General features: G+C 40.0%; 1 protein-coding gene across 1 annotated transcript in view; it reads left to right on the forward strand.

The window, feature by feature from the left end:
• The window catches only part of SPTBN5 (spectrin beta, non-erythrocytic 5), a 191,191-nt gene that overhangs the window by 11,686 nt on the left and 161,912 nt on the right, over positions 1 to 17,593 (forward strand). The window contains exons 2-4 of the mRNA XM_075843505.1: positions 5,443 to 5,569; positions 14,936 to 15,103; positions 17,046 to 17,162. Of these exons, the coding sequence (XP_075699620.1) occupies positions 5,443 to 5,569; positions 14,936 to 15,103; positions 17,046 to 17,162 (412 nt within the window). The remainder of the gene's footprint in view (positions 1 to 5,442; positions 5,570 to 14,935; positions 15,104 to 17,045; positions 17,163 to 17,593) is intronic.

Genomic DNA, 17,593 nt, shown 5'->3' on the forward strand with positions numbered 1-17,593 from the left:
AGATGATCTGCGGGGGTGCTGGGAGTCGGACACCCACCCATCAGATATTAATGGCCTATCCAGAGAATAGGCCATCAATTTCTTATGACTGGACAACCCCTTTTAAGAGCACAGATCCTAAATGTGTAAATAAGTGCACTTTAAAGGGAACCTATCACCGTATTTTCTGCACCTAAACAGTCCTGGCTTGATTGAACTCACACAGGCCAGGATACGTCATTACAAGTCCACTCTGGCGACAACTAGCGCATGCAGTGCACAGATTAAGCCGAAGCCAGTACACCTCTCTTCACTTCGCGTGCTCTAGATGCCACCAGAGATGGATTGTAATGCCGTAAGCTGACCTGTGGGGCCAGGGCTTCCCATATGACTATAATTTAGTAATTTACCTACAGAGGGTGATACTTTATAACTTCATTTAATACTTTATGCTGCAAAGGACAGTTTAGACAGGGGCATCTTTAGAAACCACTGTTGGGTATAATGCCATGGTGGTGGTTTAGAGGTGGTTACTGGTTGCCTTGAAATATGGCTTCTGTGTGATGCCCTCAAAGCTGTTTTTCCTATTAATAAATGTTATTTTTTGTATAATTGAAAATTATTAAATTTTCCAATATACTTTCTGTATGAATTCTGCAGTTTCCCGCTTGCTGTCATTCAATAGGATTGCTTTCTTGCAGAGGATAAAAATCTGTCCTGTTAATATGGTGGACGCGCCAGTGCACGACTCATTAGATAAGTTATCAGAGCTGTCTTGTAACAAACCTAGAACCTTTGTGTCCATCACATGACCATTGACAGATATTTATACACTAGAAGTAAACAAGGAAGGTTCCTATTAAAATTTACAGCAACCAGAGATCTTGAAAATCGTGAGGATTTGATATAGAAATTATATTGGAAAGTTATTTAACTTTCAATTATACAAAGAATAGCATTTATTTGCTGAAACTGGAACTAGCAAGCACTTATAAGGCCTGGTTTACAGTTCCCATCTCAGATTTTAGTGGTGCTTTAGGCTGCTTCCACGATCGACTGATCGTGAGCAGTGTGGGGAGAACCCTCTCCTCTCTTCCAATCACCATATAATAACAGGAATATGTAAATAAGTAAAAGGGAAACACTTGCCTGGTGCGCAAAATATGGGATCTGCTGGCAGGCAGCTGTTCTTGCTGGCTGCCTCATAGAAAGTCAATATAGCGGTGGCCAAGCATGCACAGTCCTGCTCCATTCACATAGGGCACTCTGAGACCCCCGTTCTCGGAATCGGTGGGGATTCCAATTTTCAAACCATAACCGATCTGACATCTATCACCAATCCTGTGGATAGGTGATAAATTATCATAATGAGAAAACCTCTTTAAGTACTCGAGCACACAACATGGTCTAAAGTCCTAATGTACTTAATTCAGTATGCTAGCACTTCTCTTTAAGGTCCTATTACATGGCCCGATATGGGCAGTGAAAATGAGTGCCGATCAGCAAGATCGCTCGTTGATCGGCACTCGCCTGCTCCTTTCACAAGATGCTATGATTGCTTATGTATGGGGATGAGCACTCATTTCTCCGATCGTTTGTCCCCATACACTTTCATCATGTCAGCAGCACTTCTCCCTGTTTACACAGGGAGATGTGCTACCAACAATGAGGACTTTTAATGCTGTATAAAAGAGCAGATCAGCCGATGGACGAGCTCGTTCATCAGCTGATCTTTGTCCTATTTACAGAGGGCAATGATCGGGAAAGAGCTTTTATATGAATGCTCGTTTGCCTGATCATTAACCCGTGTAATAGGACCTTTAAAATCACAGTCCCAGTGTGGTGATTAATTGTTAACATTAACTTGTCCATAGACAAGAAATAAGTCTATGGGGATATGTGTACATATATTTTCAAAGCATATCCCCTCCATATTCTCTGCTGCCATATTCATTTTCACAAATCTAGAGTTAATGTTTTTATTGAATACACAAAAACAATGAGAACTACATGATCTGTCTAGAATTATTGAATAAAGCCTACTGAACCAACTCTCACTGCATCATAATATGACCCTGAAGAAAGGCCCCGTTTACCGTAGGGTCATCCTTGGGCATTGATTGACTATGATGTATGAATAAATTGACAACTGGGTGTCACCATTCCCCTTGTCAAAGAGGTGTGTCCCAACACCCTGGCACTGATTGGACAGTGTCATATAGTGTATGGACACACCGTCAACTGGTAACACCCAGTTGTCAATTTATTCATGAATTTCTAGGAGGAATAACAGGAAAACCGCACAACACAGAGTACTAAGAAAGGTTCCCCCGGAATTGTTGTTTCATTGAGAATACAAGTATTAATACAGACATTTCAAGAGAGCTGACAGGTCCTCTTTGTAAAGTATCAACATGTACTGATCCAGTATTTTTCATCTGATTTGATTAAGTTTGGCTTCACGTATTTGTTAGTTTTTTCTTTTATTTTTTTAATCTGTTTTTTATTGACCCCTGGATTGGTTCTACAAATTATGTTGAAAACACAGACCTTAATCCCTCATATCTTTACTGTCTAGACAAGGTAATGCAGATATAAATGCTCAATATGGACTTCCATGTTCTACCAGTCTTGAATCGAATCAAAGGTATCCAAATCCTGCCATCTACTGCATAACCATGGGCAAATTGGTTTTGCTACATGCTGGCCTAGACCATGCATCATTAATCAGGGCATGGAACAGAAATAATGTGAGGCAAACTTGGCTATGAACTCATCCTCTATAGATGAACCATATTCTATACATCCTTTATTTTTTCATTTTAATGCATTTATATTTATTAGGGTCCAAAAAAAAATGTAGATAGTGCTTGAAATTCCTATTGCATATCAGTGTACCTTATTGCTGATCCTTAATTGTGAATTCAATACCATGGAGCATATAGCAGATGTGGCCATTTGGCAGGGAAGCTATACTCACTCCTTTTATGCTTTGGCTAGATTTTATTCAGGTTTAAGATTTTTTATCTAATCCCCAGAAATAGGAAATCCTTTTGCTTGTAACATAATATTGCAATCTTCAACTAGCTTTCCCCACTTTACATCCCAGGCACATTAACAGCTGAGGTCCCATGAGGGACTTATTAGAATAACATTCCAAGTGCTGAGGGAAAAATACATTGATGCCAGGAACTATGATACGCAGGAATTTTTATAAGGCAGGTTAAAAGATCCATTCTGATCATAAGGTTTTTTTACTTATTTACACTGGGTGGAGATATGAAATGTATATTGTTTCTACATAGGTTTGTGTATTTTCATATAATTTATACAGTTAGGTCCAGAATTATTTGGACAGTGACACAATCTTCATGATTTTGGCTCTGCTGCCACCACATTGGATTTGAAATAAAACAACTGAGATGCAATTGAAGTGTAGACTTTCAGGTTTAATTCAAGGGGTTGAACAAAAATATCCTGTGAAATGTGTAGGAATTGCAACCATTTTTCTACACAGCCTCCTCATTTCAGAGGCTCAAAAGTAATTGGACAAATTAACATTACCATAAATAACTTTTCAATACTTTGTAGAGAATCCTTTGCAGGTAATGATTGTGATGTCTGGAACCCATGGACATCACCAAACGCTGGGTTTCCTCCTTTGTGATGTTTTGCCTGGCCTTTACTGCAGCTGTCTGCAGTTGTTGCTTGTTTGTGGGTCTTTCTGCCTGAAGTTTTGTCTTAAGCAAGTGAAATGCAGCTCGATCGGGTTGAGATCTGGTGATTGACTTGGCCATTACAGAATATTCCACTTCTTTGCCTTTATTTCCTGGGTTGCTTTCGCAGTATGTTTTGGGTCATTGTCCATCTGTACTGTGAAGCGACGTCCAATCAACCGTGCTGTATTTGTTTGAATCTGAGCAGAAAGTAAATCCCTGAACTCTTCAGAATTCATCTGAAGTTCATCAGAATTCATCTGGCTGCTTCGGTCTTCAGTCACATCATCAATAAACACTAGTGACCCAGTGCCTTTGGCAGCCATGCATGCCCATGCCATCACACTGCCTCCACCATGTTTTACAGAGGATGTGGTGTGCTTTGGATAATGAGCTTTTACTAAGCCTTCTCCATATTTTCTTCCTCCATCATTCTGGTACAGCTTGATCTTAGTTTCATTTGTCCAGAGTATGCTGTTCCAGAGCTGGGCGACTTCTTTAGATGTTATTTGGCAAAGTCTAATCTGGCCTCTATTTTTGAGGCTGCTTTGTACCTTGTGGTGAACCCTTTGTATTTGCTCTCATGAAGTCTCCTCTTTATGGTAGACTTAGATACTGATACACCTGCTTCCAGGAGAGCGTTCTTCACTTGGGTAGAGGTTGTGAAGGTGTTTTCTTCACCATTGAAAGGATTCTGCGATCATCCACCACTGATGTCTTAATGGACGTCTCAGGCCTTTTGGAGTTCACGAGATCACCAGTGCGCTCTTCTTTTATTTTTTTTATTTTTAAGAATGTACCAAACTGTTGATTTGGCCACTCCTAACACTTGTGCTATCTCTCTCCGATGGATTTCTTCATTTTTTTCAGCCTAACAATGGTCTGTTTCACTTGCATTGAGAGCTCCTTTGACCCCATGTTGTAGGTTCACAGCAACAGCTTCCAAATGCAAATGCCACACCTGGAATCAACTCCAGACCTTTTACCTGCTTAATTGATGATGGATCAACGAGGGAATAGCCCATGCAGCCCATTAAATAGCTTTTGAGATAATTGTCCAATTACCTTTGGTCTCTTGAAAAAGAGGCAGCTACATATTAAAGAGCTGTAGTTCCAAAACCCTTCCTCAAATTAGGATGTGAATACCCTCAAATTATAGCGGAAAGCCTGCACGGTTAAGTCCATATTGATTAATTAACTGTATATTCAATATGTTTTGGTAAACCGCTAAAATGCCAAAACTTGTCACTGTCCAAATAATTCTGATCTTAACTGTGTATATTTTATATGTTATGTCATAGAAATACAAGTGTTTACATGTCAGTAGAGGCAAAAACCAGGCCAAAGACCACCTCTAGTGACATGTTTGCGTCTGTGAGTAAACTGCAATGTTATTATTGACTAATACACAGGGCCATGTTTTTGAGGCAATCCATGCCTAAGGACGACCCTACGGTAAATGTGACCTTTGTTCAGGGTCAGGGTCATATTATGATGCAGTGAGAGTTGGTTCAGTAGGCTTTATTCAATACTTCTACACATATCATGTAGCTCTCATTGTTTTTGTGTAGTTAATCGATAAAAACATTCACTCTTCTTGACATTAACCTGGACATGAACTAGTTCTGTTTAGCTGGTGGGTGGACCTGAGAGACCTTTTCTCTGACGGCATCAGTCTGATATATATTTGAAACTACAGCTGGATATATTTGAAACTACATAATGTTACAACTTTTTTTTTTCTTAGTATCAGAATGGATGAAGAAGGAATGCACGATTATGAGACGGGCCACATTAAGAAACTGCAAGAGCAGCGCATGGCTATGCAAAAGAAGACGTTCACTAACTGGATGAACAATATCTACAAAGAGAATGTAAATAGAATCTACATTCATAGATAGAAATGTATGACTCTACCATACTGTGTTGTCTATGATACTACTACAGTAGCTTGCATATATATATATATATATATATATATATATATATATATATATATATATATATACATACATACAGTGGAGGAAATAAGTATTTGATCCCTTGCTGATTTTGTAAGTTTGCCCACTGTCAAAGACATGAACAGTCTAGAATTTTTAGGCTAGGTTAATTTTACCAGTGAGAGATAGATTATATAAAAAAAAAAACAAAAACACATAGTCAAAATTATATATATTTATTTGCATTGTGCACAGAGAAATAAGTATTTGATCCCTTTGGCAAACAAGACTTAATACTTGGTGGCAAAACCCTTGTTGGCACGCACAGCAGTCAGACATTTTTAGTAGTTGATGATGAGGTTTGCACACATGTTAGATGGAATTTTGGCCCACTCCTCTTTGCAGATCATCTGTAAATCATTAAGATTTCGAGGCTGTCGCTTGGCAACTCGGATCTTCAGCTCCCTCCATAAGTTTTCGATGGGATTAAGGTCTGGAGACTGGCTAGGCCACTCCATGACCTTAATGTGCTTCTTTTTGAGCCACTCCTTTGTTGCCTTGGCTGTATGTTTCGGGTAATTGTCGTGCTGGAAGACCCAGCCACGAGCCATTTTTAATGTCCTGGTGGAGGGAAGGAGGTTGTCACTCAGGATTTGACAGTACATGGCTCCATCCATTCTCCCATTGATGCGGTGAAGTAGTCCTGTGCCCTTAGCAGAGAAACACCCCCAAAACATAATGTTTCCACCTCCATGCTTGACAGTGGGTACGGTGTTCATTGGGTCATAGGCAGCATTTCTCTTCCTCCAAACACGGCGAGTTGAGTTAATGCCAAAGAGCTAAATTTTAGTCTCATCTGACCACAGCACCTTCTCCCAATCACTCTCAGAATCATCCAGATGTTCATTTGCAAACTTCAGACGGGCCTGTACATGTGCCTTCTTGAGCAGGGGGACCTTGCGGGCACTGCAGGATTTTAATCCATTACGGCGTAATGTGTTACCAATGGTTTTCTTGGTGACTGTGGTCCCAGCTGCCTTGAGATCATTAACAAGTTCCCCCCATGTAGTTTTCGGCTGAGCTCTCACCTTCCTCAGCATCAAGGATACCCCACGAGGTGAGATTTTGCATGGAGCCCCAGATCAATGTCGATTGACAGTCATTTTGTATGTCTTCCATTTTCTTACTATTGCACCAATAGTTGTCTCCTTCTCACCCAGCGTCTTACTTATGGTTTTGTAGCCCATTCCAGCCTTGTGCAGGTCTATGATCTTGTCCCTGACATACTAAGAAAGCTCTTTGGTCTTGCCCATGTTGTAGAGGTTAAAGTCAGACTGATTAATTGAGTCTGTGGACTGGAGTTTTTTATACAGGTGACCATGTAAGACAGCTGTCTTTAATGCAGGCACCAAGTTGATTTGGAGCGTGTAACTGGTCTGGAGGAGGCTGAACTCTTAATGGTTGGTAGGGGATCAAATACTTATTTCTCTGTGCACAATGCAAATAAATATATATAATTTTGACAATGTGATTTTCTTATTTTTTTTTTATATAATCTATCTCTCACTGGTAAAATTAACCTAGCCTAAAAATTCTAGACTGTTCATGTCTTTGACAGTGGGCAAACTTACAAAATCAGCAAGGGATCAAATACTTATTTCCTCCACTGTATATTACAATGATCTAGTGTACCAGGTGTCCATTCCATGATCTCTCTCCTTGTATTGGGAGCCCAAGTTACAGAAATAAAACATGACATCTTGTGACGTTTCTCACATGGAAAGCCAATATAGGTCTTGCAAAACCCAACAGTTACTGTCACATAAAGAGTCTTGTGATTGTGTTATCTGGAGCAGACAGGATGAAGCTGCGCCCACAGCCAGACATTTTTGAATGACTAAAACGACTGAAAAATAAATAATACTCTATACTATCTGACTGCATGCAGCCGCAATTTGGAGGCACCTTTTAAGAGACTACAACGCTTTTAAAAATACTGACTGGCATAGTGGCAAACTTTTATGAATAATTTTTAGGTTACTCTCACATAGCAGTATTTTGGTCAGTATTTTACCTCTGATTTTTTTTTAAGCCAAAACACCGTAAAAGGTACAAATAATAATTAATACTTTTTCTCGGTTTACCCAAATACAGCTATAATATATATGGCTGTTAAGGGGTTAATTTATACAGGTCGGATAAAATAATATGGAACTAGCGGGAGTATTCGTGGACAATGTCTGTTCTTCTGTACTGGGGATATTTAAACAGTCCCAAGATTTAGCTTGGGCTGTCCTTACAGGGAGTTGTGGCGAATCAGGTGGGATCTCTTAAATGAGTGAAAGGGGGCGGGACTGTGTAGTCATTTGTGGGAAGTGGTGAAGTAAAGCAGAGTGCTGCATCTCAGTCCTGACTGTAGAAGAATTGTGAGGAAAATGACAAGATACCTGAGCAACTTCAAGGAAAAAGTGTGATGAAATATACCAGACATATAGACAGTGTATGTGTGTGTATATATATATATCTATCTATCTATATATATATATACTTCAGATATGAGCAAATTAACTGCAATATGTAGAGACAGACCATAATAAAGCATACTTGCTGATAAAGGGTAGATCCCCAGAGCCCTATAAGGGCAGGTAAATCTCCCACAAAGCCAAAGTCACAAAGCAGCTACTATATTATTAACCATTATATTACATAGATCTAGACTGTCTCGTGTGTTAGACTCTGTTCACATCTCATTTGAGCTCTTTGTTAGACATATATATATGTCAGGAGTATTGCCTGAGGTATACCTCTGACTATGCCACAGTATAGGTATAGAGTGTCATACGACGCCCATGTGAAATGGTTTAAGTTTTTTTGCCGTATGCCTCTGGGCGATTTGGGCGAATGGAGCCCGATGGATACGTTTGGGGGTATACGTCGGGAGCGTTTACACCAAATGTAGGAACCCAACATAATGCATTCAGGGTTCCATCAAGGTTTTGGTTACTTTTGACCGCAAGAACAGTGCAAGCATGCAGCACTATTCTTGCTGTCAAAATGATGGAAACCCTGATGGACCTCATCAGTCTATCTGTGCTTTGAAATACTGTCTCTGAGAAAGTAAAAAAATTACCTAGTTGCCCATAGAATCTGTAATCCATTTTTTTACTAATGGGCAGAGGAATAATAATTTTCATGGGACTGCTTCTTTATGAGGTTTTCCCATCAGGACAACCTATTTCCTTTTAGCCTCCATAGCCGGAGTGGTGAGTCACTAGAAAACAGGTTCCCCCAGTGATACCAATGGATTGCACAGGGCACTGTCTTTTAAAAAGCGGTTGGAAACTCTATTAACAGGCAGACCCCTTCCAACTAGAGCATCTGTGCGGTTATACCGAAGACTGGGTTCAGACCGGGTGATAGTATGGCAGTTGTTAGCCACACCATTGCTGCACAGAAGCTGTCATAACGTGTGCCAAAATTATGGTATACATGCCATGTGCCCAATTTTATAATCGTTATTAACCTATTAACCCCATAGTGACCAGCCTATTTTAGGCCCTAATGACTAAACTATTTTTTTTTTTTTCTATTTTATTTTATTTTTTCGTTTTTCTATAGTCGCATTCAAAGATATTTTTCCGTTGACATAACTGTATGAGGACTTGTTTTTTGTGGGATTAGCTGTAGTTTTTAATGGCACCGTTTTGGTGTACATATCCTTTTTTTTATTAACTTTTATTACCTTTTTTTGGGGGGAAATAGAAAAAAACCCTGAAATTCTGACATTGTTCTATGCATTTTAAATTCACACAGTTCACTGTGCGGCATAAATAACACGTTACCTTTATTCTATGGGTCAGTACGATTACGACGATACCTCATATGTAGAGTTTTTTTTATGTTTTACGACTTTTGCACAATAAAAACACTTTTGAACTAAAATTATTTGTTTTTGCATCGTCGCTTTCCAAGAGCCGTCATTTTTTTATTTTTCAGTCAATGTAGTGATATGAGGGCTTTTTTTTTTGTGGGACAAGACATCGTTTTGATTGGTACTGTTTTGGGGTACATGGGACTTATTGATTAACTTTTATTATGATTTTTTTGGGGGGCAATGGAAAAAAATAGCAATTTCGCCGTTATTTTTTGCGTTCCTAAATAAAACCACTTTTTATGGGAGAAAATGGCTTTATTTATTTTTTTTACTGTCATTTTTAATAATAATTTTTATTTCACATTACTTACTTATTTTTTTTAGTCCCACTAGGGGACTTTACTATGTGATCTTTAGATCGCTGCTATAATTCTTTGGTATACTTCGTATACCAAAGCATTATTGCCTGTCAGTGCAAAACTGACGGGCAATCTAATAGGATGTGCCTCTGGCGCGTCCTAATAGGCATATGCCCAGGGCAGACCTGGGGGCTTTTATCAGGCCCCTGGCTGCCATGGCACCCCATCGGAGGCCCGCGACTGCATTTGCGGGCCGCCGATGGGTGACAGAGGGAGCTCACTCCCTCTGAAAACAAGTTAAATGCCGTGGTCGCTATTGACTGCGGCATTTAACAGGTTAAACAGCCGCGATCGACACGGGACACCCGTGCAGGACTTAGACTGGCCCTTTATTGACTGCCGTGAAAAGGTGTATTTGTGGTCACTAAGGGGTTAATCCTCACTCAGATAAGTGCGCTAGTCTCTCCTCTAGAGCAGGATGTGCTATATTTCTGAACAGTACCCATGCCCTGTTAAGGAGTATGGTAAGGGAGTTTAACCCCTTAATGACCGCCGATTAGCCTTTTCACGGCGGTCATTAATGGGCTTTATTCTACAGCGCCGCTATTCCACGGCGCTGCATTAGAATAAAGTAAACAGAACAGGGAGCCGTGAAATCTCCCTGCTCTCAGCTGCCAGAGGCAGCTGAGGGCTGGGGGCGTCCCTGCTCGACCGGGTGAGATCGATATTAGTATCGATCTCACCCGTTTAACCCCTCAGATGCGGTGTACAATAGCGTGCACCGCATCTGAGTGGTTTTGGAGAGAGGGAGGGAGCTCCCTCTCATCTCACTGACACCTGGCGATAAGATCGCCGATTGTCTCTAATGGCAGCCGGGGGCCTAATAAAGTTGAATAAAGTTGAATAAAAAAGTTGAATAAAGTTAATTAAAAAAAAGTGTGAAAAAAAAAATAAATTAAAAACCCACCTTTTCCCCTTACAAACTGCTTTATTATTTAAAAAAACATAATAAAGCAAAAAGGTTACGCATATTTGGTATCGCCGCGTCCGTAACGACCCCGACTATAAAGCTGTTACATTATTTAACCCGCATGGTGAACGCTGTAAAAAATTAAATAAAAAACAATGGAAAAATTGCTGTTTTATGTTAATCCTGACTTTAAAAAATTGTGATAAAAAGTGATCAAAAAGTCGCATCTACTCTCAAATGGTACCAATAAAAACTACAAGTCGTCCCGCAAAAAACAAGTCCTCATACAACTGCATCGGTGGAACAATAAAATAGTTATAGCTCTTCGAATGTGACGATGGAAAAACTTAAAAAATGGCTTGGTCATTAGGGCCCAGAATACAAGCAGGGGGAAGGGGTTAAACAATGCCTCGTCAGAAAAACAATGTAAGGCTCTGTACACATTGGGGCTATATGTCGGAGGTATAAGTCGTCAGTAATCCCCAAAAATATCTTTTTTTTTAATTTTAATTTCTTTATAATTTTATTGAGTCATAAATTTGTTTACAATCTTCACATTCTATATCAATTATAAAAAAAAATGCATATATATTTCAAGCGAACATAAAGATGTCCTCTCCCTACTCCCTGTATCATACAAAACAACATAGACAGTCACGAAACAGAAGAAAAAAAAAAGTGCAGTGCCTCCTCTATATCCTTACCCAGCAGGGGAAAGAATTCTCAGGTATCATCATTAATTTGAAATTATATCTATAAATCATTGGACCAACAATCCCATCTCTCCATCAGCGACTTCACTTGGAAAACCCCATGCTCCTGCATGCACTCCTCATATAAATAATATTGATTTGATTTGATCCGTCTAACGGCTTGTCCACACACAACAGAATGGCTGCAGAAAATTTCTGCAACAATTCCGTTGAAAGTCAAAGGCTTTTCGCTGCGGCAAAAACGCACCATTTCCTGCGGTTTTTACGGCTGAAAATTGTGCCTAAATTGCTGCGTTTTTCCCAATGTTAAGAGATGGAGACATCTCCTCTGAAAAACGCAGCAATTCTGCACACTTTCCGTAGCAGGAATGTTGCGTTCTGAAAGGTCAATTTCGGCTCAGAAATTTTACGCAGCATGTGGATGAGATTTGTTCAATCTGATCCACTATGCTGCTGCTGTACTCCGCTGCGTTTTTTATGTCCAAAATTCCAGCTGGAAAAAACGCGGCATTTCCGCAGCGTGTCGATAAGCCCTAATTGCGGGGATCTTTGCTTTTTCACTTAGACACTAGTTCCGCTCTAGCAGTGAAATATATCTCTGACCTGTGCCACTGTAAAGCCATGTGGCGCAAACATCGGCTATTGGCTATGATGATAAATTAAACGTATACTGCGCGGCATAGTATTTTCTATCCAGTAAAAAAAAAAGGCCAACAGGACACTCTCTAGTCCTAGTCAGGTGAATAGGGGTCTATGGAGTATTCCCCGGGAGCTTGTCTATGGCTATACTTTGGCTACCTTCTGTATATAGTGATACGTTTTTATGCCAGTAAACATCTGTGTTGCTTAAATGCGCTGGTTACCAATCCCTACCTGTCTATGAATGCTGTTGAGAACTTTGGAACAGAAAGTTACCAGACACCTACAGATGATTTCATCCTCCTGATTCCTTCCCAGGTTATTGCAGCAGATATTGACCTTTGAACTGCTATTACAATTCAGCGGCAGCCATAAAAGTGTTAAAAATGAGATTTTTTTTTGTGTGGCAATAAAAGTTGGAGACAGATACTGTTATGGAATGTGATTCAATCTTGTTTACAGTACGAGACATCAATTCAAAGAGCACGGCATTCCTGAAATTAGTTGGAATCCGTTCCCTCCCTGATCGTTATCTGTGGACAAAAAAAATAACTTAGATGCGGGTTTAAAGGGCGTAAGAATAGGGGGTGTAAAGGTGGCAGTTGCACCAGGTACTGGTGCTTGAGAGGGTACAAAGGCCCCTCAGCCACATAAGAGGCACCAGAATTCTGAATGGCACATGGTAGGTGGGCCTCTGTTACAGATTTTACATTAGAGTTCAGGAGTGTAAAATTACACCTAGGAAGGTTTACTCGATCCAACAAACTTAAGCTTCGTTCACATCTGCGTCGGGACTCCATGGAACCCATGAACAGAATCCAAACTGAAACAAACTATTTCAATGGTGACAGATCTGGTGAAAATGGTTTCCGTTTATTACCGTTGTGTAAGGGTTCTGTTGTTTTTATGGAATGAATAGCGCAGTCAACTACGGTATTGATTCTGTCAAAAACAACGGAACCCTTACACAAATGTGTCAAACGAAACCATTTGCACCGGTTCCGTTCTTGGGTTCCCCTGACTGAAATCTCAGACGGAACCCATGAACGGAGTTCCGACGCAGATGTGAACGAAGCCTTAGACCTTACCTAGAAATACTACTATCTATAAATGACCTCTAGCCAACTGTTTAATTTGAGAATAATGGTTGAAATTGTATCTGAAACCAATATGAAGTTTTTGTGTTGACGGACCTGCACGTGAGCAAGGTCGTTTTTAGGTTGTCCACATAGAAATGAATGGACTTTAATTCTCAATATCCGATCAATGCTATAAATAAAACGTATCGTGTGTATGTTTATATATATATATATATATATATATATATATATATATATATATATATATCTATATATACAGTCCAAAGATAGATGAACACAGCACTCCAATATTTCCAAGATCAGGCCATGTGCTCGTCACCAGGGGATGAATCACTTCCCCAATTTAGAATAGAGAAAAACAGAGAACACAGTAACGGCACCAGGACTTCAAGGTAGATGAAAAGCAGGGTGGATTTATTTCACCTCAACACAGCAACGTTTCGGTTCAACAGGAACCTTTCTCAAGCCATGAGAAAGGTTCCTGTTGAACCGAAACGTTGCTGTGTTGAGGTGAAATAAATCCACCCTGCTTTTCATCTACCTTGAAGTCCTGGTGCCGTTACTGTGTCCTCTGATTTTCTCTATATATATATATATATATATATATATATATATATATATATATATATATATATATATATATCTGCATGCAATCGTACACTGTGATTGCAATAATTCCTATCTCAAGTTGTTGTACGCTTTAAAGGACCTTGTAATAATGGTTCTTCGCTAACTGCATTGTGTGCAACATTTGCGTAGCTATAGGGCTGCACAGATTGCAAATTGCACCTCTACGCTTGCAGCCCCTGCAACTCTTTTAGGACCCCTTTCAAATAGCTCTGGAGGGCTCTTCAGACCCTGTTTTACATGGTTGTCTGTTGACTGCAATGGGTGCAAGTAATGCTTCGTCTCCAGCAGGAAAAACATATAGGTGCTGGTAGCTTCCCACTGTGATCACCGGGAGTTTCAGCAGACGGACCACTTTAATATCCGCAGATGCCGTCAAAAATCCCAGACAAAATAGCGTAGCATGCAGCGCTATTTTACATAGTTAGTTACATAGTTAGTTACATAGTTATTAGTACATTGTTTGTCCACAAAATGACGTAAACCATGACGGAAACGTGACAGATGCTTCCTTTTTATTTTCATTCTTCTGTTACTATGACGTAACCGAAAAAGGAAAATTGCGCAAATGTGAACAGAGCCATAGCTAATTGCCAGGCTGCATTAAGAACGCAGGTTTAGTGGTGAGCACAGCAACCTTGAAGCACTTACGCTTTAAATGTGGTTAGCAACATCTACATACTGTACATATCCTACCTCCTCCAAGTTTAATTCCAAAAATATAGGAAAAGGTGGCCCCATGTGTGCGAGGTTGGGAGATTATATGATTATAAGCCTCACCAGGGGACACCGCAATGTCAGCGAAGTTATTCTGTGTACAGTGTTGGGAAAGTAACAAATAATATGTAAAGACGTATTACTGTACACATATAACTATATAACTTGTGTAATATTTGTGAATATAGTTAATTTGTATTTAGTTCACCAGTCCTAATGTTTTATTTGTGTCTAAATTGTGTTTTTTTTTTTTTTTTTTAAATCAGTAGGTTGATTAACCTTTTGTTCTTTTGCCATACAGGATAGTGTCCCAATTACAGACATCTACTTAGAACTAAGTGATGGGTTATACCTGTTACGTCTTCTGGAGTTCATTTCAGGGGAACAGCTGCCCAAACCAGCAAGAGGAAGAATGAGAGTCCATTTCTTGGAAAACAACAGCAAAGCTCTGACTTTCCTGAAGTCCAAGGTCAGACGTGCAGTCTAGAACTATATTGTGGTTTCAATATATTTGGTTTACAAATGTTACATTGTGGCTTCCAAAATAAATGTATATATTATAATATACACTCTTCTGAAAGTCTGTATAAAAGTTGAAACAGCATATTGTAATATGCAAGCTCGTAAGCTAGAGTCCTATTACACCTTTCTCTGAACTTTGGGTACATTGTAGTCCTGGAATATATAGAAAAATAAGTATCAAAAAAGTAATTTATAGTTTTTCCACAATTACATTAAATTGCGTTCAGTAAAATAGTTTGACGTCCAAGACCTGTAATTGCTCCGTGAATCGTCTTAGTCATCCAAAAATAATGAGACGTCCATTATAGCCATCTGTAGGTCATTACAGGTTTACATTAGTAGGAAAAATTTTAAGAAATAACTTTTTATATTTGCGGGTGATATGTCTACAGTGTTATAGCAAACTAAATGCACTTTTAGGCTGGATTCACACGAGCATGTTCGGTCCGTAAAGGACGGAACATATTTCGGCCGCAAGTCCCGGACCGAACACAGTGCAGGGATCCGGGCTCCTAGCATCATAGCTTTGTACGATGCTAGGAGTCGCTGCCTCGCTGCGAGACAACTGTCCCGTACTGTAATAATGTTTTCAGTACGGGACAGTAGTTCCACGGAGAGGCAAGGACTCCTAGCATCGTATATAACTATGATGCTAGGAGCCCGGCTCCCTGCAGTGTGTTCGGTCCGGGACTTGTGGCCGAAATACGTTCCGTCCATTACGGACCGAACATGCTCGTGTGAATCCAGCCTTATATGTATATGCTACAGTATATCAGGGATCAGAAGCCATATCAATATTGAGAACTCCTGTTAAATATTTTGTAGATAATGTAGTTTTCAAGACTGGACATGTTAAAAATAAATATAAATAGGGCTCAAATAGCATATGTACCATAGAGGCAGACCATGCATCTGCTGTGGAGAGAGGGGGCCCATCCCCATTTTAGGTGGTGAGACCCTGTGTAAGACTCCCTCCCTCAATGGAACTGCATTGTTTGCAAACAACGGGTTGGGAATTTTCCAGAGAGTCATGAAAAGTCATGAACACAAGACCCTCCTGTTCTGTTCTCGCTGACACTATAAAAGGAAACCATTTTAACCTATGCTATGAGGGCCCCCTCTTGTACACCTGCTATTAAAGGGGTTGTCCACTTTTAGCAAATTTTATGTTATTTGTTTAAAGTTTTCCAATCTACTTTCTGTATTAATTTCTTATGGTTTTCAAGATCTCTGCTTGTTGTCATTCAGTAGGAACATTCATTGTTTACTTCCAGAGGATAATTTTCTGTCCATGGTCATGTGATCGACACACAGGTGCACGGCTCGTTGGTTACAGTATGTGTATCACAGCTGTGTCTTCTAAAGATCCCAGCACCTGTGTGTCCATCACATGACCATGGACAGAAAATTATTCCCTGGAAGTAAACAACCAGTGTTCCTACTGAATAACAACAAGCAGAGATCTTGAAAACCATGAGGAACGAATACTGAAAGTGTATTGGATAATTGTAGAACTTTTAGGGTATGTGCACACACACTAATTACGTCCGTAATTGACGGACGTAATTCGGCCGCAAGTCCCGGACCGAACACAGTGCAGGGAGCCGGGCTCCTAGCATCATACTTATGTACGATGCTAGGAGTCCCTGCCTCGCTGCAGGACAACTGTCCCGTACTGTAATCATGTTTACAGTACGGGACAGTTGTCCTGCAGCGAGGCAGGGACTTCTAGCATCGTACATAAGTATGATGCTAGGAGCCCGGCTCCTTGCACTGTGTTCGGTCCGGGACTTGCGGCCGAAATACGTCCGTCAATTACGGACGTAATTAGTGTGTGTGCACATACCCTTAATTACACATATTCATATGCTTTAAATATTTTATCCCAGGTGCCTGTGAAATTAATTGGGCCAGAGAATATTGTGGATGGAGATCGGATATTAATATTGGGCCTTATCTGGGTCATTATTCTTCGTTTCCAAATATCTTCCATCACATTGGATAAGGTAAATATCATATAAAGATATTAGCAACATGAATGCAAAGGAAACGTTGGTCTTGTGATTTGCAATTAGAATAGTCTTGTAATCGCGCAAATGAGTTCAGTTATTAATCGTTTTAGTAATCCATGGAGCCTCTTTTCTTCTGCTGTCAGTTGTTGATGAAATACATGTATAAGAGGATGAGGATGAAATCTGTTAACTTCTACATGGGCCAATAATTGGGTATGAACGCTCAGTCCAGATTATATTGCCCTGTGTAAAAAGGGCAAAGATCAGCCGATGAACGAGCAAACGCTCATTCATAGGTAGATCGTACAGTTTATGCAGCTAATAAAATGGTTGCTAGTCGGTGGCACATCTCTGTATAAACAGGGAGATGTGCTGCCGACATGATGGTAATGTATGGGGACGAGTGACTGTAGTAACGATAGTTT

Source organism: Rhinoderma darwinii, chromosome 12, assembly GCF_050947455.1.
Source record: "Rhinoderma darwinii isolate aRhiDar2 chromosome 12, aRhiDar2.hap1, whole genome shotgun sequence".
Lineage (NCBI taxonomy): Eukaryota > Metazoa > Chordata > Amphibia > Anura > Rhinodermatidae > Rhinoderma > Rhinoderma darwinii.